We start from the raw sequence: 27,255 nt of genomic DNA, 5'->3' as shown, positions 1-27,255 counted from the left end.
AGACTGCCTTTGGAAGTGTTTCTTAAATTATTAAATTGTCATCTTGGCATACTTATCTAGTCAATGAGAACTTTTTAAACACTTAGAAATCTCTAGTTACAAAAAATGTCATATTGATTGATATTACTCACCAGATTTTTCCCTAGAGCATTTTTAACAGTTGAGTTATAGGCCTCTTAAAAATGCTGACATAATATTTACTCAAATATTACAGCTTACATCGAAAATATTGTTAAAAAAATCACTGGCACACAAAAACTCAAGATTGCTGTAAATATTCCAAACTAAATTTTCCGAGTCGATTCTAAAATGAACTCTGACCGTACTGGGAACACTTATCACTTTAATGAAGAAAAGTAACTTACAGCATGTTAGAGAATGTGACGTGAGCTTTCACTGTGCATTATTTCCATGGGGGAGCCATCCATCGATGGTGCTAAAAACACAATTGAATTTAAGCCAAGTGTATTTTCATATATGGAAAAAAGGCCTGTGGAATTGCCCGTAAGAGCAATACGCAAAGCTGCCCAATGACCTCGAAGACTTGACAGAGTTCTAAAGCAGCAAACAATACAGGGAAAGCGCTAAGGTGTTGAGTGGTTTTATAAAAACAAAAATTAATAATTATGGCATTTGTTAAGTGCCTAGTATGTGTCAAGCACCATTCTAAGCAACAGGGTAGATACAAGTTATTCAGGTCAGATACAGTTCCTGTCTCGCATGGAGCTCACAGTCAAATTAGGAGGGAGAACAGGTATTTCATCTTAAAGGTTTATTTTAAAGTTGAGGAAACTGAGGCACAGAAAAGTTAAATGACTTGCCCAAGGTCTCACAGCAAGCCAGTGGCAGAAACGGGATTTAGAACCCACGTGCTCCGACTCCCAGGACCATGCTCTTTCCACTAGGCCCCACTGCTTTCCCATCTGAACTGGCCGTTTTGAAGTAATTCGGTGGATGAACCTAAACGGAGCTCACCGGCTTTTCATTCTGAATCCCGTCCAGGGACTACTTAAGATTCCCAGTTGGCTGTTTGGTAAATAGCAGTAGCAAGGATGTGGTAACAATCTACATACACCTAAATGCCACATATAATAAACAACAAAGGGAGGAACAGATTTATTTAGGGAGGTCTACAGGCATAAAAGATTAAACTTCATTATCCATTATCCAATGTTTGTACTCCTCGGTTCAGCTCATCTACGAATCTTTGTCACAAACATTTTTTTCTGCACCACAGTTTGTCAGTGGGGGGGGGGGGGGGGGGGCATAAGGAACGCGCTTTTGATGGTAGCGAAGTGCTTTTGTTCGAGGGGCAGGCATAGCATCATTAGCTGGTCATTTATACCTCCAGTCAGATCTGGGAGGCCCAGTAGCAGTGCTTGCCTAACTGCAAATCCAACTCCTGGCAGGCACCATATGACGAGGGAAGGCCTCGCCAAAAGCAGTGCAACCACCACCTACCTCTGTGAGCTGGTCCTTCATCTGGTAGTCTAGCCTTGCTTAGTGCTGCAATATCCACTCCTCACCTGGCTCATTCACGCACTATTCAAACTCTTCTTATACACTTATACGCTGCTTATAAGAGAAGCAGCGTGGCTCAGTGGAAAGAGCCCGGGCTTGGGTGTCGGAGGTCGTGGGCCCGAATCCCGGATCTGCCGCTTGTCAGTTGTGTGACTGTGGGCAAGTCACTTAACGTCCCTGTGCCTCAGTTCCCTCATCTGCAAAATGGGGATTAACTGTGAGCCTCATGTGGGACAACCCGATTACCCTGTATCTCCCCCAGCGCTTAGAATAGTGCTCTGCACATAGTGAGCGCTTAACAAATACCAACATTATGATTACACCAATGACTATTTTCATTTTCATGGAGCATTCTGATGTTACACTAAGAAAATAACCATTTTATCATGGAAGTCTTTTTTTTCCACTTGTTTTGACACCGCAGAGCTGGTGAACTGAGCTGGGTGAAGCAGGCACCTTTTCTAGTTCCCCTCCCTATTCAGAATGAGCATTGCCCTCCAAAAAATAGGGTTGTTCCTACATCCAGGGTGCTGCCCAGTGCCACTGTCGTCTCTTAAGCAACCACCTACTGGTGTGGGGCTTTTTGAGTACAGGTATAAGGTACCCCATACTCAAATGGGACTTGAGCTTGAATTGTTTTTCATTGGTGAGGCCATACACACTCCACCGGTCTCCCGGAAGCACAAATGTACACCTTCATCGCTTTTATCGAGCGCTTACTGTGTGCAGAACACTGCATTATACACTCGGGAGAGTACAATATAACAGAATTGGCAGATGTGCTTCCTGCCCAAAAGGCCTCTGGGCTCAGTCTGTAGCCGTAGAACAACTTATCCCCGTCTGCCCCTTCAGCGACAGACTCTGGTGTGCATTCATCCATTTGCACTCCGCCGAGGGAGACGCGTCTGCTTTAATAACTGTTGGGGTCTTTTATGGGAAACTAGGTGCGGCCGCAGAACAGCGTAATTCTTTGTGCCCACTCGGCAGCAGACCCTTCTGTGTCCCCATTTGGCTTGTGCAAAATATTGAAGACAAATAGGCATAGGTGGGAGTACTACCTGTATATTCAAAAGTTGCTGAATGAAAAGGAGTGAGTGATATATCGACTCCATTCCTTCCATCTTACCCTGTCTTAACACATCTCCTACCCACCGGCAGGAATTAGGCAACGATCCCAGTGTTAACCTTAGAACAACAATTCACTCAACTCCATAAATTATTTAATGCCATCTTTGGCCAGAACAACAAGAAATAACCGCAAATACAATCTGAGAGAGAGAAATGGCTTACCTATTCTGCTGCCCAGATGTTGGTCTGGATCCTAAGAGGGGCCTTGTGTTCCCAAACCAATCCTTCAGAACCTATCACCCATCCCTTTGAAAGGAACTAGGCAACGAATCCAGTGTTGACATTCAGAACAAGTCGCTTAGCTCAATTAAATCACTTAATCCCATTTTTGGCCAGGAGGCCTTATTGAAAGATGCACTGGTTCAACCAAACACTCTCAATATAGAAATTACTCTCTGGGGATGTAAAGCAGTTTTTAAGGTGAAGTAACTCTTTTAGTCAACCAAGATTCCATTAAGTCTCCGTGAGCTAAACCCAGTCTGGAGTCACATGCTGATCATGCTGAGCGACCAGGTACCCTTCCTAAATTATACCTCCTTCCCAGCAGGCTTCAATCCCCTGACACCTATGCCACTCCAAGGACTGGGCCAGAGAAGGGAGAATCGGGCCAATTTGGTCAGAACTGACCTGGGGCAAGTCACTTAAATTTCTGGGCCTCAGGCTTCCTCAATCCAGAAACCCAGCTTTCAGTTTCCACTCCTAAATGTAGTTTCCCCAAGTCATATTAGCTGATGAGGGAAGTGGTTAGCTGATGAGGGCTCTCAGGGCACAGAACAGGAGAGAGTTTATTCCTTTCCCTGAAGCTTAAGACGTGCCAGAAATATTTGTGATAAACCTTCCCATATTCCCCATCGGAATTTGTTCTGTAGAGGCCCACGTTTGGGACCATCACACTTTAAGACAAATCCGATCCAAGGCATTTACTTCAGTGGCCTGAACGAGGCAATATAATAATAATAATGTTGGCATTTGTTAAGCGCTTCCTATGTGCAGAGCACTGTTCTAAGCGCTGGGGGAGATACAGGGTAATCAGGTTGTCCCACGTGAGGCTCACAGTCTTAATCCCCATTTCACAGATGAGGTAACGGAGGCACAGGGAAGTTAAGTGACTCGCCCACAGTCACACAGCTGACAAGTGGCAGAGCCGGGATTTGAACCCATGACCCCTGACTCCCAAGCCCGGGCTCTTTCCACTGAGCCGCGCTGCTTCCTGCTATGCTCAATTCTCACAGAGCACAGGGCTGGGAGTCAGAAGGACCTGGGTTCTAATTCAGGCTCCACCACATGTCCGCTACGTGACCTTGGGGAAGTCACTTAACTTTCTGGGCCTCGGTTACTTCATCTATAAAATGGGGATTAAGAGTGTGAGCCCCATGTGGGACAGGGACTTTGTCCAACCTAATTAACTTAGCTTCCCCAGCTCGTAGAACAGTGCCTGGCACATAATGATCATTTAACAAGTACTACCATGATAATAACAATTATTACTATCTACTTATGCATTTTTCCATTTCAACACAAAAACACAGAGCTCTTAAAAATTTTGAAAACAAATGCTGAGATTAATGATCACAGTAGAAAAGAGGGTAGTACTCACCACAGTGACATTGAAAGCATAAAGGAGGTCAAAGGGCAGTGCAGCGATTAAATCAATGATGAACCAGGTAGTGACGTAGTGGATACAAATAGATCTTGCTTCAAATATAACTTGGCCAGACTTGCTGACGTAGGTTGTTCGAAAATTTAAAATAATATCTGCTTAGAGAAAAAGACACGCGTAGTGAAATAAAGTGTATAATCAAATGGCCACTCGGATCCTGCAGCTAATGAATACATCCCTAAAATCTCCTTCAAGCATCTCAATATTATTTTAGTGGAAAAGCTGTTCATTTCTATTTTATTAAGGAGCAAATGATACCTCTGCTCTGAATTTTAACTGTAATTCATTTCAAATTCAACATGATAACCACCAACAGCATTTACTGAGCACAGAGTATTTACTAAGCATTTGGAAAAGCAAGTGAAAGACCAGCTACCTTTTAGGGGCTTACAATCAAATGAGGGAGACAAAGAACTAATAAGCAGATATATAACCTATGGGAAGGTAGCTAGTAGGGTGACGTGACCAAGGAGGTGGGGATTCATCAGATGAATGATTCTTTAAAGAAGGTGTCTTTACAGGAGGCTTTGAAGGTAGGAAGGGAAATGCTTTGATGGATTTGAGTGCGGAGAGAATTCCAAGCGGAAGGAAAGACGTGAGCAAACGGTTTGGAGAAATCATCATTATTATCATGATCTAATGATATTAGATCTATTATTACATTTGTTAAGTACTCACTGTGTGTCAAGCACTGTTCCCAACTAAGTGCTGGGGTAGATGATAGTTAATCGCAAATTCACACTTTGTTAAATTTGAATGTGCACTAGAAAAGCTCCACGGAACAGGAGGACAGAGTCATTCAGTAGATTAGTCGTATTTATTGAGCACTTACTGTGTGCAGAACACTGTATTAGGAGCTTGGGAGAGAACAGTACAACAATAAACAGACACATCCCCTGCCTACATCGAGCTTACAGTCTAGAGGGCAGAGGGCACTGACTGGTGAATGAGTGGAAATGATACTTCTGAACACATTTTTTTTTCCTGATTCAGAGTGCTTGTTTTTTAATCTTTTTTGGTAATTTCTTAATCAGACAGAACTGTTTTGTAGAAAAAATTGTTAAAGGTTAAAAATGCGTCACTGGAAGACTGTTATGGGTACAGACTAACTAGCCAAAGGAGCTGATTTTTTAAAATATCACGGTTCAAATATTGGGATCTTCGCCCTCGAGAAAGCTGGATATTTCTAAAATATCCCAATCTGGATTAGAAAATGTACTGGATTTGCTATCACGTTAGAAGAACTGGAGAGACACTTTTGGACATATACAGGAGTGCCATGGCATTTAAACATTGAAAACTTGTTTGTTTTGTTATGCTATTTTTCCCTGTTTAAGTTAGCTTACCTTATTTTCATTGGTTCACATATTAAAAATCTTTTCCCACAATGTACTTCAAATACATATGAATAAAGTAGGCTGGCATAGAATAAACATTTTGATTCCATGGAAAATTGTTTGTTCGAAACACAGGTTAGATTACCATTAATGCCTTATCGATGTCAAAAATGAAAGGTAAATCACACACTTTGAGCAATGATAAAATCTTAAATTGAACAACTGCACAATTGTGACAACCCACCTGAATCTCCTAGTTGTAAAAAAAAAAAAAAAGACAATATCAGAAGTTTAATCCCAGATATATGGAAAATGAACTGAAAGTAAATGTTTGAATTTTTAAAATTGGCCTGCTTTTATTTAAAAAAAAAAATTGTGATAATCCTTCACACTGTTCAGAAGACAACCACCACCACTGGAAAAAAATCTGGTGTGGAATAGAGCCAACATTCGGGAAGTCTAAGCTTGAATTTTAAATAACAGGTGTCAGGACTGACTAGAGGTGCACTCTGGTTTTGAAAACAAATCGAGTGCTAGTGGGGTTTCCTGGGAAGAGGACTGAAAGCACTAGGGTGCCCAGCACAACTCTCTCAGGCTGGAGCTGAGCTCCTTTGTCCTGAAACCCTTCTCAAATCCCTCCCAAAAGCCAATGTTTGACCTCTAATCAATCCTGACACCTGTTATTTAAAATTCAAGCTTAGACGTCCTGGATGTTGGCTCTATTCCACGCCAGATTTTTTTTCCAATGGTGGTGGTTGTCTTCTGAACAGTGTGAAGGATTATCACATTTTTTTTTTTAAATAAAAGCAGGCCAATTTAAAAAATTCAAACATTCCAACACTTTTTGCTGAAGCTACACAACTGAGATCTGGCTGATTTATTTGTATGGTATCCCTGGAGTTTTTCGTGGTGAAGTATAGGTGAATTAAAAAGGAATAAGACAGAGTCTTTCAATGATAAAATTGTATTTTGATCAGAGAAAAATAAACAGAAACACATCCAAGTGAGCATGCACTCAGGTGTCTTTTCTCATGTTTAGGGCTACACAGAGAAGCACTTGGCTTAGTGGAAAGAGCATGGTCTTGGGAGTCAGAGGTCATGGGTTCTGATCCTGCCTCCACCACTTATCAGCGTGTCACTTTGGGCAAGTCACCTGACTTCTCTGTGCCTCAGTTACTCATCCGTAAAACGGGGATTAAGATTGACAGCCCCATGTGGGACAACCTGATTATTCTGTATCTACCCCAGCGCTTAGAACAGTGCTTGGAACACAGTAAGCGCTTAACAAATACCATCATCATCATCATCACAGAGCTCTTCGCTCAGGAAGGACAGCTGGCCTTTTAAAAGGGGAACTCAAATGAATCCAGGCACTGTAATTCTATCCCTTATGTAATGCTTTGTGGCAACCAATAAAAAGTAGCATTTTAAATTTTTTTTTTAACAGAGAGGCATTTATAACATGTGAGAATCTAGACAAATCTTTCCAATATAGTAGATGTACGTAAGCCCTATCGTTCCGTATCTTAACCTTATCACAACAAGCATTATCTTCTCACTTGCCTCCTTGGCTCTAACTTCTCTCTTTTCTAGGCAGCTTTAAATTCTGCACTGAGAGAGAAATTCATTTCCTACTGCTCTGACAATATCACCCCATCCCTCAGACTACTTCAACTAGCTAACCTTGCCTTCTAAAACAAATTTAAAATGTTTATCCATCACTCCTACTTGCTCCTCCTACTCACAGATTCCCTGCTCATTTCTCCCTTGCCTATTCCTCCCACACAGTGCATATCCACCCTGCTCAAGGAACCTAGAACAACCTCCGGTAACTAATCACACTTCCTGTCTCTCAGGACTTTGCAATAAGGGGTAGTCATTCACTCAAAGCTCAGAGACACCTCTATTGCATTTATTTCCCACTCTCACCACCTATTACACCAAACTAACTGGCATTAAAAAAAGTCTAGAATGCAGCAGGAAATGTGTGATCGGAGACCTACCATTATTTTTATACATTGACATAAATACTGGGCATTAAGATGATGTACAACGGTGCATTTTTTTAGTCTTTAGAAACCCAAGAAATATTGACTTGCAGGTCTGAGCTCGTACAAGTGACTGAAAGGAAAGAAGTAGTACACCTTATTGAAGTAGGTTTGAGACACTGGAAGTGAGGATTTTTTTTTAAATGGTATTTGTAAAAGTTTACCATGTGCCAGGCATTATTAAGCATAATAATAATGTTGGTATTTGTTAAGCGCTTACTATGTGCAGAGCACTGTTCTAAGCGCTGGGGTAGATACAGGGTAATCAGGTTGTTCCACGTGAGGCTCACAGTCTTCATCCCCATTTTACAGATGAGGTATCAGAGGCACAGAGAAGTTAAGTGACTCACCCACAGTCACACAGCTGACAAGTGGCGGAGCCGGGATTCGAACCCATGACCTCTGACTCCCAAGCCTGGGCTCTTTCCACTGAGCCGCGCTGCTTCTAGCAGTGAGATAGATACAAGCTAATCAGGTTAGACCCAGCCCAGGTCCCATATGGGCTCAGAGTATTCATTCTCTTCTACAGATGAACTAACTGATGCCCAGAGAAGTGAAATGACTTGCCCTTGGGCACACAGTAGACAAGTGGCAGAACCAAGATTAGAACCCTGGTCCTCCCAACTCCCAGGCTCATGCTCTAGCCACTAGGCCTCACTGCTTCCCGGTACCAGCAGCCCTGGACAGCCGCTGTCCTTCAGATGTACTTCTAAGCCAAGCTGAGGTTTGCAAACGTCTCCCGGCCAACACACCCGATCTTCATCAGCTCACATTGAGTCTTGCTACTTAACAAGTTAAATAACAGTAACAGGTAGGAGGATGAAATATTTGGCTAGCTAATATGGCATTAAGGAAAATGTGAATTCTGTCATAACTTTTCAAGCTGTCACTGAGTTTGCCCTGTTCTAAAACAGACAGGCTTTATCAAGTTAAATTCTACCTCAGGGAAGACATTTCAGTTTGAAAAGTAGCACTTAAATGAACATTTTTTCAAATGAGGGCTTAATATGTTTTGTGGAATAAAAAGTAGATATCTGAGGCACTGTAATTTAATTGCTCAATTTAATTGCCTCTGTATTCTGTAAAATGCAACAAAACATTAATCCAGCGTATGTACTAGCATGGTGATTCTACAGATTTACTGAACCACAAAACTCAGTTAATTAACAGGTTGAAAGGCATTTCATAAACCTCAGAAATTATTTTCCTTAAAACAAATGATTAATTAATCATTAGTTTTCAGTTAGTCTTGATTTTCCTAGGTGTATTTTGAGATTTGGACTGCTTTTGAAATATAGTAAATTGAACTATCGTCCTCCAATGAGATCAGCACTTCAAACGAGTTATATCCAATTTTTTAAAAATGGTAGTTTAAAAGCATCCAATTTAAAGGAATTACTGACTTGAAGTTCCAAAGGTAGGTTAGTTACATGGGTAGCTGGAGTGTAATGATAATAATAATGATGGCATTTGTTAAGTGCTTACTATGTGCCAAGCACTGTTGTAAGCGCTGGGGGGGATACAAGGTAATCAGGTTGTCCCACATGAGGCTCACAGTCTTAATCCCCATTTTAAAGATGAGGTAAGTGACGCACAGAGAAGTTACGTGACTTTCCCAAAGTCACACAGCTGACAAGTGGCGGAGCCGGGATTAGAACCCATCACCTCTGACTCCCAAGGCTGTGCTCTTTCCACTGAGCCACGCTGCTTCTCTACAGAAGGAGTGTACAGAAGGAGTGTTAGTACGTGGGTCACGTCTTTGGTACTTGTCCTCAAAACGTGAGAGGGAAAAGTTGTTTTCCCCAAAATAAAACAGAAACATGAGAAACAACATTAGAGACCCAACCAACGCCCTCAGAGTTGAGCTTAGTAGGCTTTTTAGAAACTCCAAATGTTTTTAGTGGACTTGGAGATTTACACATTAAAAAACAAAATCCTTTCTCTTTTATTAAAACCATTCTGTCCACAGGGAATTTAGTTCTGTCAAAAACGTATGCTAAAATTCTCGTTACCTTTATTTTAATTTGAAATTTATGCAATGCAAGTGATAACATTTCTAGAATGAAGGCAGGTGTCTGGGACCAGGGAATAGAAATGAAAGCATGACAGATCAGAATTTAGATCTTACTGGAACCCAGTGCTGCTTAAAGCTCAAGTTTGCATTAAGGGTCTAAATTGGACCCATCATTTTTTTTTTTTTTGCTTGGTATAAAAATTCGGTAAAATTCCATTCGTAATTTCATGCATAACAAGTGTTTCATATTTCATGAGTTTATTCTTTTTCACACACTTCATGTACCACAACATTTGAATTGGATAGATGCTTCTTTAGTCTGTTGACAGAGTTCTTTCCTAGTTCCATTTAAGGAATCTTTCAGTTTTAAATTTAAAATGCCTTATTCAGGGACACTCTGAGGTCCTGTGACACTATTGGAAATAAATAAATATAAATCATAAATAAATTATACATTATTCCACTGTTTGACAAGAAGGCATACTAGGGACAAAAAAATCAGTACATATCCACCAATTTTCCAAAGCCTCATATTTCTTAATGATGCAAACATGCTCAACTCTTTTTTCACTGTGCCACAGAGGGAGATTGACAAGGAATGAAAAACAAACAACAACAAAAAAAGCCCCACATTATTGCTTAGTTGGCAGAAAGTCATTGTGATTTTGGCTAAAAAATGGTGGCCCTGGATGGATTTCTGAGTGGTGCCTTGCCTAAGAGATCTAATTTCTCTGCTTTTTGAGTGAAAAAAAAAAGATTCCATGCACAAGTCTTTCAGAAATAACACTTGGCTCCTTTTCCCAACTCACATGTGTCATAATCCAGTGACAGTAGAAAAGTGCTTAGAACAGTGCTTGACACAGAGTAAGCATTTAACAAATACTATAATAATAATGATAAAAAAGCATTCAACAAGAAAAGACGATTGAAGTTCTTTGCTCTTTTGACTTGGTACGTCCAAAGTGTTTACCTGATTGTTGGAAGGTATGGGGGACATAGACCTTAACATGAATAAGTTACAGATGCGTACCTAAGCGCTGTGTGGCTGAGCGAGGGGTGAATAAAAGGTGCAAATCTAAGTGCAAGGGTGGCACAAGAGGGAGTGGGAGAGGAGGAAATGAGGGCTTAGTTGGGGAAGAGAATGATTACGTGACCCTGTGCTGTGGGAGAGATGTAAATCACCAAAATTGTATGAATGATCTAAGAAAGAAAAGCATATGTCTCCTTCTCTAGACCGTAAGATCACTGTGGGCAGGGAACGTGTCAACCAACTGTTATATTGTTCTCTCCCGACCACTTAATATAGCACTCTACACACAGTAAGCACTCAATAAATACAACTTATTGATTGATTCCATCCTTTTTGGACAACCACTTGGGACTTTCAAGTACTCACTAGTGTAATTCTCCCACCCATGTCCCTGGCAGTAGCATGTTGCCTCTAGGATACCGTTGGCAAGGTATCCAAGTACTCTGAAAGAGTGGATGTATTGTCCGTAGGTCACTAGCTTGCTCCCGAGGGATAGCTGAGGTTGTGGGAGACTAAGAGGGCACAGGTTTGGGGAATAATCTCAGGCAGTTCAGTGGGGTCCAGCACTAAAGAGCACATGACCCGTCCTCTGCTCTTAGGAAAGACTCCTGAGTCCAAGCTCCCGTGCTGCTGTCTATAAAAGGGCATCGGAGATCGTTCATACAGAGAGGAAAGGAGAGGGATGGAAACAAGTTCCTTTGCCTTTGCTTTCCTTCCCTTCTTGAACTCATCTTTCCTATGGCTCGTTCTAATTTCTTTTGTTAGTGAAAGCTTGAGGAGCAAAGGAATGAAGTATCAGTCAAGACGATTTGAGATCGAAAGGTCACCTGGACCCCTTATTTGAGGAAGCATGTGAATCTCCCCCAAATCTCAAATAGATTTCTATTTGTCTCTCCCCATAGACGGTACGTTTCAAGAGTCTTTCCCCTCAGCTCCTACGTACTCCGCCAGGAGTACACGGGAACGGCACTATGACCTCATTGCTACATTAGAGACAAATAAAGGAATGGGCCCTTACCAATACAAAAACAATCATTCCTGAATTTGCTATTTGTAAATATGCAAAGATAGGGACTAAAGACAGCAACCTGTGAGTGCTCTGACTTCACTCCAACTGTACTGAAATGATGGAAAACTGGCTGACGAACTAAGTTTATGTTTGTTTGAATAAATGAACATGGAAAAGCTACTGGAAGCAATTCTCAGAAATTCAAATAAGCACGTCTCCCAATTTGCATTGCCAGCTGATTTATGTTCCTCCCGCAAACAAATTTTGGTTCATATCGGTAGCAACAGAATCGGCTCCGATTCATTATCCAAAATGTCTATTAGCACAGCAAGGAAGGTTGGCTAGGTTACCAGAAACTCCAGAATATCCGTCAGGGGGTTCTGAACAATCATCATCCAGGTCACCGCTCCTGGTACGGCAGAAGGCCCTAGGGGACTTCAGAGAGGAGGGTTGGGGGCCCAGAGAGGGAGGTAGGGGGGAAAGAAGAAAACCAGGCCAAGAAAAAAGGCCAAGAAAACCAGGGTCCCCATGACTAAGGCTCTCTCTCACCCTACCTCCACTCTTCCATTAAGCTTCCCTGGGTGGACTTTCTTCTTCCCGCTTCTCCAAATGCCACAGCAGGGCTCCACCAACACCACATTTCCCCTTCGCCCAACCACGTCCTCCTCCATCATTTGCCCGAGGCCTCGGATTTGTACACCGGCTCAGAAAGGAAGTGTGTCTTACCTATGATAAAAAGGATTTCCACTGCAATGTCACTGACCGTTGTGCTTCGAGTTGTGGACAGGTCATCATTGCCAATGAAGCAAACATTGTAAGGTACAGTCACGGCAACATAAAACGTTGCCAACAAAATTAGCCAGTCCCAGCCAGCTTTAAAAGTGCTAAAATGCAAAAGGATGAATTTGGACTTTTTTGCATCTGAAACTTTGTATTCTGGAAATGCTGGTTTATCTACAAAAACGTTCTGTTTTAAAGACAAAAGGGAAAAAAAAAAGGAGAAACAACTTATCAGATAAAATGATCGGACTGAGCGGAGCACATTTCTGAAGCTGTCTCGTTCCTTCGGTCCCCTTCTTCCCTCAGCTCACCTTTCCCCGTCCTGCCAATAAAGCAGTTTCTTTGTTTCCGTGCTGCTTCAAAGTGGGCCAAGAAAATGATAGAGGGAGGTGGGGAGGGGAGGACGGCAGAGCAGTGGTGGTAGCTTGAACAAATAATTGTGGATTACATGTACCGCTACCCCTAGGATGAAGTGAGGGGCAAAAGCTCCCCGACATGTACACCCCCTAGCCTGGCCACCCAGCATGGAGCTGTTCAGTCCCAGCCCTTCCCATTTTGCTCTCATTTTTTTCTTTAAGAAAGGGTGAGGCCAGAGGGGATATGTGCAGTGTATCGGGCAACACAAACAATTCTGCTAGAATGCTCGTAAAACTATTTTAAGTTAAAAGGAAATTGAACAGTGGCAAGGAGAGCGTCATCAATTATCCTGCTTGCTTTGTTCATTCAATTAAAGCATAAAGAACATGATTTGCTATGCTACCTAGAACGGTTCAGTTGAAAACACAATCACAGACTGTGAAAGTTTATTGTAGAAGAGGCATTTCCCTGAACTAAAAAAGAAAGGGGCATTAAAGGCTGACATGAAATCCGGTGAAATAAAGGTCCTGATTACATAACTCCCAGTTTAGTTAAACAGCAATGAAAGCCTGGCTTCTGACTGCACTAGCAGCACCCATTTCCCCTTATAATAGCTAACTACATTTTGTAATGATTCAGAAAGAGTTTGTTTCCAAATAAAATATTTTTTAAATTATACCTGGGGATCTGTGCTTTATACATGCGATTTAGTGATTGATGGGAGCCCAGTTAAGCTTCAAGTTTAACATGTCCCTTGCCCTTCTGATTGCCTGAGAGAATTGAATGAAACTGATTCATTCGGACCCTGGCCAGCTTCTACACAGGTGGTGAAGTGAAAAATGTTTCTTAAGCAATGATTTTAACACATAAACTAAGCATGGAACTTCTGCGGGTGATTAAACTGGTTTAGTGGATAAAGCACAGGCCTGGGAGTCAGAAGGACCTGGGTTCTAATTCTGGCTCTGCTGCTGTGTGCTATGTCACCTTGGGCGGTCACTTACCTTCGGGGCCTCAGTTACCTCATCCGTAAAATGGGCATTAAGAGCGTGAGCCCCTTGTGGGACAGGGACTCGGTCCAACCTGATTAACTTGTATCTACCCTAAATGCTTAGAACAGTGCTTGGCACAGAGTAAGTGCATTACAAGTACCATTATCGTCATCGGGAGTACCTGAAGTTTTTGATAACTACCAAGGCACTTAATCTTAAAAAAATTCCAAAGCGATTAACGATTCTTCCACTTCTATTAGGAGACAAAAATATTCCCCAACCCCTCAAAAAAATGTATTTCTGACGTCTAAAAAGTAGAGCTAACTAAAGAATGGAGCTGTAGAAGGGACAGAACAAAAAGAGAGGTCTGAGACTTGGGGTGAAATTTTGATGCTTAATGATAATGCTTTTGTTGAATTTAAAAAACCAGTGATGCTGACATGGAGGCAAAACATTCTTTGACTGTAAAAATCTGAACAAAAGTACATCGATATACTGTAAAAACATTCTGCTCATTGTAATGTCTAAGTTAGAAACACGTGAATACAATTTAAGTTAAAAACAATAAACTTAATTTGTCTCTACATTTCAATTTGATGTATACAATATAATGTTCATTTTGGTTAAATCCCCTGGAAAACAGAGGAAACAAACAGTTTTTTTTGTCTTTTTTCCAAATTATTAATATAAAATAATCTAATCTGGGACGAATTGATAGGGTTTATAATAACTAACTTTGTGCATTTGTGAGAGAAGAGAATAAAGTGAGGAAAAACTCCTATCAAACATATGGTGTCTGCCTAAAGAGAAGCAATAAACTGGTCTGGATTATTAACTACTGAATTATGAATACTTATTAATAGCATTCCCTAGTGTCCTAGCTGTGTGTTCCCAGCTGGAGAAATTTGCAAAAATAAGAGATGAATGTCAATAACAAATTAAGCTAACTTTCCTGGCTACCCAAGTATAGAACCTCCGATATTCACAATATTCTAAAAAAAAACAAACCCAAAACCTTTCTTTTGCAATGATCAGCAAGGCACTGCGGTAAAGAACTGTCATTTATTGAATCTCAATCTGAAAATTCAAGTGTGTCCTGGTTTTATGAAAGGAGTACATGGATTTCCATAGCCCTTTTCCTCTGAAGAGATTACAGCGCTTTTACACAAAAACGTTTCATTCTGCCTCGTGGAATCCTTACCCTGGGTGGTAAATGTTTATAACTACTCACATTTCATAGACGGAGAAACTTGGAGCTCAGAGAAATAAGCCTTCCCATGATGGGATCTCCTGTCAGGAATGACAGACAACTAAACAGCAGGGGCCAGGAATAGAATTCCCGCCTCAATTCTTCATCCAGGGTCATGCACGCGATTCATGTGTCCCTACGCCTGCGATGGCATACCAATGTGGTTTGGACCTCTCCCTCTAGAGCTTAGTGGGCGCTTCTAATTGGGTCTGGGTTACAGTTACAGTTGAGTATCCCCTCACTCCTGCCCTTCAAGCCATCTGGGTCTAGAGGGACTAGGGCATGGAGGCTTTTGCATTCACGCACATAGTAGTTATGGTCAGTTGTTGGAACTTCATACGAGTCCCCGTAATTAACCGATCAATGGTATTTATTGAGCCCTTACTGAGTGCACCGCACTGTACTAAGCACTTGGGAAAATATAATACAAGAGAGTTGGTAGATGTGATCCTAGCCCTCAAGGAGCCTATAGTCTACAGGCGGTAGATGGATGTTAAGAAAGATTAGGGATGGGGGAAATGGTACAGTATAAGAATACGCATATAAGTACAGTGGGGCTAGGGTTACTATCCAAGGGCTTAAAGCGTACACAGTAAAGTTCGCAGTCGACACAGAAGGGAGGGCAGGCTGGAAATTAAAGGCTTAGTCTGAGAAGGCCTCTTGGAGGAGATGTAATATCATGTACTCTACTAGGACCACCAAAGCTGCTTGAACACATGACACCCATACTGTGGCATTCCCTAGAACTCCTGTTTCTGATCGGATTCAGGTCCTACCCAAATTCCACACTTTGGGGCTCTTGGTCACGGCAGCTACCACGGGGTGAGTTGAGTTTCTGTAGGGCTCTATTCCCCAGGGTGAGGCCCTGAATGTTGACTCAAAGTGAATATGACATCTTTCATTACTCCTGATTTGGGGAAGGGTATAGACAAAATTATTTCTGCGTATGAACCACATTTATACTTGTTGAAAGAAAAATGCACCAGATAGATTTGAGGTAATGGGCCAGACTGAGGGCTCTCTAAACCTGGCTGCCCAGGTCAATCTGAGAGCAGGGAGAGAGCAATTAAAAGAATTGCATAGATCCTGCTCGCTTTTAACTAACAGCTTACCTGCCTCATTTACAACCTAACGAGAAATGGCTTGGAATCAGTGATTTCTGCCCCAACCCAATCTGTCAGGGCTGAAAAATCATCAGGCAGTTTTGGTCAGCAAGATCGTGAGGTCACTTTTTGTGTGCTCCTAACAGGTCCACGAGTCTCCCTGCTGTCCTCAAGTGCTAGTGTCCCAGCACACCACTCCTCACTCTGCCACCAGGCTCGCGGACTCTGGGGATTTCTCTGAAGTCCCTCAGTCTGGCAGGAAGCCGGGGAACGGGGATGAAGATGTCTGCAATTCTGTCTTGGGACAGACTCAGAGTCTCCTCAGCATTGCTTTTGTTTGCACCCCTTGGGGGCAGTTTTTTGGCATTAGTTCTGGCTCATGCATTTCAGGACAAATGATATTTTCTAGTGAATATTTATTTCCACGATCACCTAGTCCGTACAGGGAGTGCGCTGGGTACTACGGGAGTTAGAGTGGAAGCACAGGACATTAAATGAAGTCCAAGGCTGCAGCAATTTGGCTACATTTCTGTCGAAGGACCTTAATGGCAGGCCTTTACACTATAAGCCAAATTTACGAGCGTGGAAGAGCGAGCCAGTATGCATTCGGGATCTGGGGATAGCCAATCTGCACTGCAAAAATAAAAATTTGAGATTCATCTGAACGGCCAAAGGGATATTTCTGAGCCCCTTCTTCTGGCACCTACCTTAAAGATGGTACCAGATCTGAGATCTCAAGAGATCCTGCCTTACTAAATTCTGGTCATTTTCCTGTATTATGTCCAGGGGAGATTTGCATGCTTAAATGAGACACCCCAAATTGCATATTCCAAATCTGGTGCTATTCTCCTAGGCAAATTACAAACACATAAGGTCTCTGAAAAATTTGGCTTCAGATGTCTAAATCCAAAGTGTATTAGTTACCTAGTTTTTTTGTTAGCTTAGCTGTGTAAAAACCTGGGCAAAATGACCTATAGAAAGTACTGTTTGGGCACGCATTTATCTGCTATGGTTATTTAGACCTAAGCAGCAGGTTTCCTAAATAGAGTATTAGTACGATTAAGTAAAAGCTCATCATTTTATATACTGTACCAACTTGTGTAATTTCAAAATTTAATGTTGCACTGGGTGAAATTTCCATCTGCGCTTTGTGTAAAAGGCAGGTTTTTAATAGAATAATGATTTCAGTCTATTCGTGGGTCCTTTGGCAAAAGGCATTTACTGAAATTAGATCAGGAAACAAATGGATGGAACTAAAATTAAAGTTTGAGAAATTTCATTCAGCCTTTATGGCTTAAAAAAAACCAATTATGTACGTATGAGCTCATATTATATGTCTAGCTGCATTATCCTGTCCCATAAACTGTAACCAAAAAACTGCGGTCACAGCTGCCCTAATACTATATTGTACTTCACTCTAATAATACTTTAATCTCCCTGCAGTGATAACACTGTGATTAGGGACTTTTATTATGGATTACCCATATGACTGCTGACCTTTTCCAGTTCATTCTTTTAAAAAATGTTAAGCCAATATGCATGACTCTCAAAATGAAAGAAATTTAGTATTGCAGTATATGAACCATCCTGACTTCTTTCAATCAAAAAAACTCCCTTGACTGGAAACCAATTTCTGAAAAACACACCACCTACATTATTGATTTTCAATTTGTTCTTTTCTCTTCTTTGTAGGTGTCCAGAGATGTGATAAAGGACAGCTCGACTCCGTCTCCGGGCTGAATCAAAATGGGATCCCGTTCGTCCTCTTCCTTTGGATTTATCTGAAGAATGACAGAACCTCTTTAAACACCAGAGAATGTGTCACCTACGAAAACAAAGCTTTGTCCACGTGTTGAGACTGCAAGAACCCAGAAAACGTCCATTACAGGTTCTTTTTCCATTCGTGGGATTAAATTTATTCCATGGCTTTTGTTAAGCACTTACTATGTGCTGGACACTGAAAGAAATAAGCTAATCAGGTTGGACACAGTCCTTGTCCCACATGGCATTCACAGTCTTAATCCCCACTGTTCAGATGAGGAAACTGTGGCACAGAGGAGTGATGTGACTTGTCCCAGGTCACACAGCAGATAAGTGGTGGAACAGGGATTAGAAACCAGGTCCTACTGGCTCCCAGGACCACGCTCACATTCAAGGCATTTTAGAATGGAAATGAGTCCCTTTATGTCAGTTTTTCAATAGCAAAATAAAGTGGAATTGTGAAACAGTTATGGGAATAATTTAAGAAAATAAATAATTTTGTCCCAATTAGCTGAAATATTTTAGACAAAACAGAGGTGATGGGTGGGTTACATTTTTTTAAAATGGTATCTGTGAAGTGCTATGTGCTAGGCACTGTACTAAGCCCTGGGGTCGATACAGGATAATCGGGCTGGGACATAGAACATGTCCCACATGGGACCAGCAGTTGTCATCTCCATTTTACAGATGAGGTAACTGAGGCACAGGGAAGTTAAGTGACTTACCCAAGGTCACAAAGCAGACAATTGGTAGAACCAGGATTAGAACCCAGGTAGGATTCCCAGACCTGGGCTCTAGCCACTAGGCTACACTGCTTTGCTTGTGTGCTTACTCTGCGCAGATCACTGTCCTAAACACTTAGGGGAGTAAGTACAATAGCAAAGAGTTGGTAGACACTTTCCCTGCTCATAAGGAGCTTACTATCTAAAAGGTAGTGGTATTTTATTACATGCCTGAGTACTAAGCACTTTTCTAAGCACTTGGTAGAGCACAGTGGAAACAAAACACACAGTCCCTGCTCTCAAGTAGTTTACAATCCAATTGGGAGAGGCGAAATTATTTAAAATTAGTGCAAACAGGGGAAAGAGCAAGAGCAATAAAATTCTGTTGGATTTTAGTATCCGTATGATACTATTAGACTTTTTGTTAAGTGCTTACTATGTTTCAAGCACTGTTCTAAGTGCTGGGGTTTATTCAAGTTAATCAATTCAGACACAGTCCCTGCCCCTCATGGAGCTCACATGGAGTTCTATCATTCTGTGGTTCTAAATAAAGGGGAGAAAAGGCACTGAATCCCCATTTTACAGATGAGGAAACTGAGGCACAGAGAAGTGACGTGCCCAACGTTACCCAACAGGCAACCAGCAGAACCAGTATTAGAATTCAAGTCCTTTGACTTCCAGGTTCAAGTTCATGCCACCAGTCAAGTAGTATGCCCTAAAGGACCAGGCACAGGCCTAGGAGCCAGAGGACCTAGGTTCTAAATCCCGGGTCCGCCACTTACTCCTGCTTGACCTTGGGCAAGTCACTTAACTTCTTTGTGCCTCAGTTCCCTCATCTGCAAAATGAGGATTCAATATCTGTTCTCTCTCATACTCAGTCTGAGAATCCCATGTGGGATCTGATCATTTCGTATCTACCCCAGCAGTTAGTACAGTGCCTGGCACATAATAAGTGTGTAACAAATATCACTATCATTATTATTATTATTATTATTAAACCAAGTTATTCCTCAAATAGGCCAACTGGATTGTACTTTCCCAAGCACTATATATAGTAAGTGCTCAATAAATACCACTGTTTGGGCAAGGACGTAAGAGGAAGACGGACAAATACGTCAGGATGAGATAGCTGAATATTGAGTAAACAAATAAATATCCAAATGTGTAAAATTATAAATGGTAGAGATGCAGTGCTCAATTGAAGTGCTAAGGATGACTGTTGGTTTGAGAAAGACTTTCCGGAGGAGGTGGGGTATTGGACCCCAATCCAAATTTATTTGCTCCACCATGCCCCGCGCTAAGAACGGTGCTTGGCACATAATAAGTGCTTAACAAATACCATTATTATTACTATATGACAATTTACAATCCAAACTCTTGCCTCATTTGACAATATGGATTAAGCTCTTGAAATAAATTTAACTTCAGACACATTGGTGTTTGAGATACAAAATAAACCAATAACCTAAAACAGCACTCCCAATGCCTACCTTGCAACCAGGTAGCTGGAGCCAAAATGTGAAGTCATTTACTAGTTCATCGGTGCTATCATTAAAATACTGTACTCGGCACTGCTCAAGGTTTAAAATGCTTCATCTTCACCATTGGCATTTACTTAATGTGAACCCAATTTTTGTTTTCATTTCACTTCAGTCAACTGCTCTTCCCAGAAGAGGCTCCAGGCTTCCAAAGTAATCAATGTGGCCACTACAGAAGTGGGAAAGCACTGGATTTGAATCTCCTGACCTCGCCTCATCAGTCTTAGGTTATTGCCACATCTGTAATCTTCAACACTTGGATACATACTAGATATAAAAATAGGTATAATCATAATGATTGTGGCATTTGTTAAGTGTTTACTGTGCGTCAAGTATCTGAAGCCCCGAAGTAAATACGAGGGAATCAAGTCCCTGTCCCACATCGGGCTGAGAGTCTAAGTAGGCAGGAGAACGGGTGTTCAATCCTCTTTTTACAGATGAGGAAACTGAGGCATGGAGAAGTTGAGGTCTAGAGCAACAGCTCGCAAGTGGCGGAGCAGCAATTACCTCCCAGGCTCACGCTCTTTCTACTAGGCCACGCTGCTTCAAAATCTTTTGATACCCTTTCCAAAAGAAATGTCATCAACAGCCTTAAGCCCACTGGGTAAAACCTAGGATGAGAGGAAACACTTTTCCTATTCAGAACACATACGGGGTTTGAGCCTCTGTGAGTTTCTAAATTGAACTCAAAACTCTGAGATTTAAGTCTTATCTTCTCGCCCAAGTGTTCCTGGGGTTTAAGCTGAAAAGCTTAAATAGGTTTTAAAAAAACAAACCAGAAGACTCTTGGGTATCAAAAGCCCTAATTTTTTGCTGTGTGAAAAGTAAATAAATCAGAAACATAAATTTAAATGTTTTCAGCAATACACATTGGCTTAAAATAAGAACTATCTAGGGCAATGTGCTTGGAGATGTTCAGCCTCAAAAGCAGCCAGGCTTGCTCACTCGAAATTCAACTCAGCTCTTGATGAGTTCACCAGGGAAAAATCTGCCACTGACTTTCCTACTAGGCCTAGAGAAATACCCATTCGTATCAGAAGGTTACCAACAAGTTTACTCTAATGGTCTGCCCTTGGGTGACATTTACTCTAATGGTCTGTCCTGGGGTGAGATTCTTTGGACCGTGATTGTAGTTGCCCTACTCTCTACGATGAATGCAAGTAATCTCTCCACTGGCTCAGGAATTTCATTATTGAGCTGCATCTTTACTAACCAGTTGAAAAATTAAATTTCTCCGGAGCTTTCGGTAATAGCCAGAAGAGATCTTATTCTTAGATTTCAAAAGTAGCCACCATCAGAGATAAGTTCTCCAAACACTGGAACCATCCCATGGAGCACCCCATGGATGCAGGGGTTAGTCATGATACATTTACATGCACGGGATGACATAACATGGCTTTCCCAAAGGCACTGGGTGGGGAATTCCCCCCTGCCCCTCCATCACCCCCCAAGACCCTCAGAGAGGTAGCCAAAGCCTACATTGTAAGACAGAGGCTAGAATTCACAAGCCTGGCTCCTGGTTGCTGAAGACACTCCAGGGACTTCCTCAAGTCCAGGAAAGAACCAAATCAAATGACCCCTCAGCAACTGCTTAAAGATTGAGGTTTGGGAATTATGTGGCTGGGGTCTTACCAGCTCCTTCAGAGAAGGAAAGCAAAAGGAAAGGGAAGTGGGAATTGTGCCAGGCACAAGGATGATCTTATGCCTAGATCTGATGGTCCTAATCTCCTCTCTTACCCATCCACATGCTTTGCTTTGATGGAAATATTCATATTTACCCAGGTGGACAAATACTATTCTTTGCATTTGGATGCAAAGTCATTTGCAGCAACTAGGGAAAGCGTTCAGCATCCTAATGCAAATCCTTCATTTATGCCAAAAACGTCACTAAGTAAGAACAGGGCCACGTTAAATTGAATCTTGAGGATGTCCTCTGCTTCCCTTCATCGGAGAGCATAGACATGGCATTGAAGATTGTTTTATTTATCTTAAAAGTTCACTCTTAGTTCCACATTTGAGGGTTCCAAGATGGAACTCTTATTGCTGTCATCACTAAAAACTGTGTACTTGAATGGCCAAGTACTAAGGGAAATTGCCTGCCTACATAAAATCACCACTTTGTAGGACAAGGCAAAGGAGGAAATTTGGCATTTCTCTTCTCTTACCTTTCCTAAGTCGGCATGAATTTCCCTGGAAGCAAATCCCTCACCTGGAATATCTCAGAGCAACAAGAGGGCATTTGCTAAGCTACTCCTCTTTGACAATGGAATTGATACTGTTATCATTCTCTTTTTTGAGCATGTGGGCAGGGAATAGCAGAGCAGTGTGGCCTAGTGCATAAGAGCACAGGCCTGGGAGTCAGAGGATTTGGGATCTAAACCCGGCTCTGCTACTTGTCTGCTGTGTGACCTTGAGGAAGCCACTTCACTTCTCTGGGCCTCAGTTATCTCAGCTCTAAAATGGGGATTAAGACTGTTAGACCTACATGGAAATCCTTCATTTATGCCAAAAAACGTCACTAAGTAAGAACAGGGCCACGTTAAATTGAATCTTGAGGATGTCTTCTGCTTCCCTTCATCAGATAGCATGGACATGACATTAAAGATTGTTTTACTCATCTTAAAAGTTCACTCTCAGTTCCACTGTGAGCCCTACATGGACAGGGACTGTGTCTAACCCAATTATCTCGTATCTACCCGCAGAGTTTAATGCAGTGCTTGCTTCAAAGGAAGAGCTTAACAAATACCATTTAAAAAATAAATTGCTTTCTATTTATTTGAAGATGGCTAGATCACTAGGAATAGTAGAGGAAGTTGCTGATGCATTTTAAAATAAGAGAGCATTCAAGACCTCTAAAACCCAACACTATTTTTCTCTCCATTGGATGCTCTTCTAGGAAAAAAACAAACAGTACTTAATTTGTAAGGAAAGAAATGCTGGGGCTTAAGTGATTGTGTAATCTTGCATTTTGAAATTGGTCATGACTGTGAGTGGGTAGAGACAACACTGCCCTTGGCAACAATCCTGCCGGAATCCTGGCAGACCACGCCCAGGGGGACTGGCGCCTGCCGATTCCAGAAGTGCCAGAGCTGAGGTCCGGCAAGGCCGGGGACCAGCTAAGTAAGGCCTTTAAACAAATTGTTAGGAGGAAGGAGATTGCAGATTATTGCTAATGAGAATTATTTGGACTCCTGGAAGGTAAATAGGAGGCTTTTATCTCTTTTTCAATTCCTCTGCCAGAGGACCAGCTCAGAAAAATCACTCCCTTGAGCTCTGAGTCAATCCCCCCGGGAATGGTTCCCAGCCACGACGCCAAGGCAGATGGGCAAAACTTGGCGACTTTGCCAATGTGCGCTGGCAGCTCTGGATATCACCAGGTTTAAATTGCTTCGGCAGACCAGGTGCATCCAGTCAGGGTCGTTCCCGCCCAGGGTGTGCACGGGAACCTTGGCATGCAGAGGAACACTGAAGGCAGGCAAAAGTCAGTGAGTATTGGATCCACTCCCACTCTACTTCTTCAAGCCAGCTAGAATGGAAAGAGGTGCTGACCAGTTCCCACAATCTGGGTGGGCCTCGGACCCAAAGCACTGCGTAGTCTCAGATAATCCAAAAACATTCTCTCCATGCAGTATTAAAATTCAGTTAACAGACCATCAATTCACCGTATTAGATGGTAAAAGGCATTGCTGGTTTTCCCATCCTAAGCCACAAATATTTTCTGGTTCATTTCAGGTTTTACAACTCCTTTGCATTTTTTAATCTATCAGAGGAGGCAATACAGAAATGACTTAGTAATAAATTAGAATGAGCATATTTATTTCAGTTCGATATGGAACAGGGGGCAAACAAATAGTCAAAAATATGCCACCGAGTAAGAAAAGTGGACAGACCCAAGTAGAGTCACATAAAAGGCAGAGGGAAGGGGAGATTGTGAGAGGGAGTGGCACACTGGAAATGAAAGAAGGCTTTAGGAACAGCAGAAGAGAAGCATAATGGAATAAAAGTAGTTAGTTCAAGTGGGGGAAGGCAGAAGAGAAGCTGAGGAAGGTACAGGAACAAGAGACTTGGTGAGTGAAAGAAATGGGGAATAGATTTTTTTTCCTTATTCTGTCTCTTGTGGTGTAGGAACATTTTGGGGAAAACCTGCGATTTAAGATATATTTTTAGAGTTCTACAATGTCTAACTCAGGACTGTGGGAAGTAAAATTTTTTCACTTATTTAAGGGTTTCCTTTCATTAAACTCAAATCCAGGTTAAGAGAATACCTCTACGGAGGGATACCTACAGAGAGACTGAATTTTCTTCACATGGATCTGGGGAGTAACAATCAAGAATTTGTATTTAAAGACCACCACTTTCTGTGGAATGACAAGGAGCTTCCACAGTTGCAATCGTTTCCCTTTAACCAAAAAAATTTCATCCATTTTACAACTTAGCTAAAGGAGACATGATACAGTTTAACTTTGAATGATTTGATTTTAACAGTTTATCTGAACGGATCAGCGACATCAGATTGCTGACTCAGCTGACCTGTCCTTTACCTAATAAATCAATTAATCAATCAACGGAATTTGTTGAGAGCTTACTGTGTGCAGAGCCCTGTACTAAAAATAACAATGGTATTTTTTAAGCGCCTACTATGTGCCAGGCACTGTTTTAAGCACTGGGGTAGATACAAGATAATCAGGTTGGGCACAGTCTCTGTCCCCCATAGGGCTCAAAGTCTTAATTCCCCCTTTACAGACGAGGGAACTGAGGCACAGCGAAGTTGAGTGACTTGCCCAAGGTCAGAGAGCAGATGAGTGGTGTAGCCAGGATTAGAACTCAGGTCCTTCTGACTCCCAGGCCCGCGCTCTTATCCTCTACGCCATGCTGCTTCTCGGTACTAAGCGCTGTACTTTCCCTGTACTAAGTGATTGGGAAAGTACAATACCCAGAATTGGGCAACATAATCCCGGCCCTCACGGAGTTTGCAGTCTACAGGGGGGCACAGACATTTAAATAGATTAGGGACAGGGGAACTGTAGAATAAAAAATATTTACTTAAGCGTTGTGGGGTTAGGGTGAGTATTAAAGTGCTTAAGGGGTCCCGGCCAAGTTCACTGGGGAGGGCAAAGGGGGGGAAAATGAAGGGCTTAATCCGGGAAGGCCTCTTGGAGGGGATGTGATTTTAGCAGTGTTTGGAAGGTGAGAAGAATGGTTGCTTGTTGGATATGAAGTCCCAGATCCAAGAGATAATGTGGACACGGAATAGGTAGCAGAAGAGATGAGATCAAGATACAGAGAGTAGGTCGGTGCTGGAGGAGTGGAGTGTGATGGATGGGTTGTAGTAGGAGATCAGCGAGGTTAGGTAGGAGGGAGAGGGCTGACCGAGTGCCTTAAAGCCAATGCTAAGGAGTTTCTGTTTGTCTCCTGGTAATCATGTGATCATGACCTGGTTTCACAAATACTTAAAATGGCTCTGTTAAACCAATTTTTGTTTAGAGGCAGCCAAGAGCAATTTAAATCACAATTTGGGAGGACCAATTTTATTTGGTGTTCATTCTCTCCCTCATGTGGATTAACCTCTCCCCTAATCTCTAATAGAGAAGTCCGAGTTTAAAGAAAAAAAAAAGGTCCTAACGGGATTACTAACATTTCTGTATCAATCTGAAAATGCATTTTTAATGGTTTTTTTCCTGAGAGATGCCTTTTTGAACATTTATATAAATATTGCATGCAATCATTAATGAATTAGAAGCAATGAAAATAGAAAACCAGATATGTTTTCTACAATGTTCTCATTCCCATTTTGTTACTTCTTTCTCAGGTTGGCGGAAAGCTTCTTTTCATTAAATTTCAAAAGGTAAATTTTATATGGATCTAAGTTAGCCTGATCTGGCCCTGGTAGTATGAGACTTGCAAGTGTAATTGGATATCGGCAAGTAAATTGAAGGTCCCAGTATTTCCTCAAATTGATTATTTTTTCTGTTAGGAGACATTATGCAGATCCTAATCAGGATAGGATATCAATTTCAACCCATGTTTAGGTCCAAAAGGCAGGGTTCCAATTTGAATGTAAATTCATGCTAAATTTAGTTGGACACGTGGTTTAGTCTTGTTTTTACTGCACAGGATCGAATAACCTCCTAAAAAGGTTAATATAATGGTATTCTACAGTGTGCACTCACACTTCTTAACGTGTTTTTTTCCTTGGACCTGGAGACACCTGTCTTGTTTTCCAAAGGTAATTTACTTTAGGGTCAAATTAAAAGTGCAGATTTTCATCTCAATAGCCATGCAAGGGCAGGCTGAGTAGCTATTTCGGGCTGGGAATATTATGTTCAGTAAACATGCTGTTAATGTTCGCTGGCCTTTGTGAGCTCTAGGTGGGGATCTGGAAAATATAGTTCTAGTCACCAGACTTGAGCTGCTAAGTGCCAGCCAGCGTACGATATACCGGCTCTCTGCACGGCTCTGCAAAGGTATCCCACATTTAAAAGTGGATGGGATCTCAAAAAAAAAAAACCCCTGTTTTGATGGTATAGAGAGAGACACGGGAATACAAACTAGACTGACCCAGGGGAAAGTATTCCCAAATAAAGTTGGGACCTTAAAACTCTGGGAGACATGTCAGTGATGCTACAAAAAGGATATTGGTTATCAGCTGGAATTGAAAATGCAATGGGAGCAATGTACTTAAGGTGTACCATGCTCTATTAATATCAAAGAAAGTCTTTGAACAAAGTCACTGAATGTAATTGACTTTACTGGATGAACACCCCTGGGTGAACTGAAAGTCACTGACTGCCAATGTTGTCAGGGCCTACGGGGCATTTAATGAAGGAGAATGAGAAGGGAGAATGAGAAGGAAGAATGAGAAGCAGAGTGGCTCAGTGGAAAGAGCCCAGGCTTGGGAGTCAGAGGTCATGGGTTTGAATCCCGGCTCTGCCGCTTGTCAGCTGTGTGACTGTGGACAAGTCACTTCACTTCCCTGTGCCTCCGTTACCTCACCTGTAAAATGGGGATT

The 27,255-nt window shown here is 41.8% G+C and overlaps 1 protein-coding gene across 3 annotated transcripts in view; it reads right to left on the bottom strand.

Moving 5' to 3' along the window:
- The window catches only part of KCNH8 (potassium voltage-gated channel subfamily H member 8), a 256,175-nt gene that overhangs the window by 105,996 nt on the left and 122,924 nt on the right, over nt 1–27,255 (bottom strand). For all 3 annotated transcript variants that reach the window (XM_029071286.1, XM_029071289.1, XM_029071285.1), the window contains exons 4-6: nt 17,879–18,006; nt 12,474–12,714; nt 4,247–4,404 (exon numbers count right to left, since the gene is read on the bottom strand). In XM_029071286.1, the coding sequence (XP_028927119.1) occupies nt 4,247–4,404; nt 12,474–12,714; nt 17,879–18,006 (527 nt within the window). The remainder of the gene's footprint in view (nt 1–4,246; nt 4,405–12,473; nt 12,715–17,878; nt 18,007–27,255) is intronic.

This window comes from Ornithorhynchus anatinus, chromosome 8 (genome assembly GCF_004115215.2).
Source record: "Ornithorhynchus anatinus isolate Pmale09 chromosome 8, mOrnAna1.pri.v4, whole genome shotgun sequence".
In the NCBI taxonomy this organism is placed as follows: Eukaryota; Metazoa; Chordata; class Mammalia; order Monotremata; family Ornithorhynchidae; genus Ornithorhynchus; species Ornithorhynchus anatinus.
Note: the sequence above shows the minus strand (reverse complement) of the source record. Positions and strands in the feature narration are given on the sequence as shown.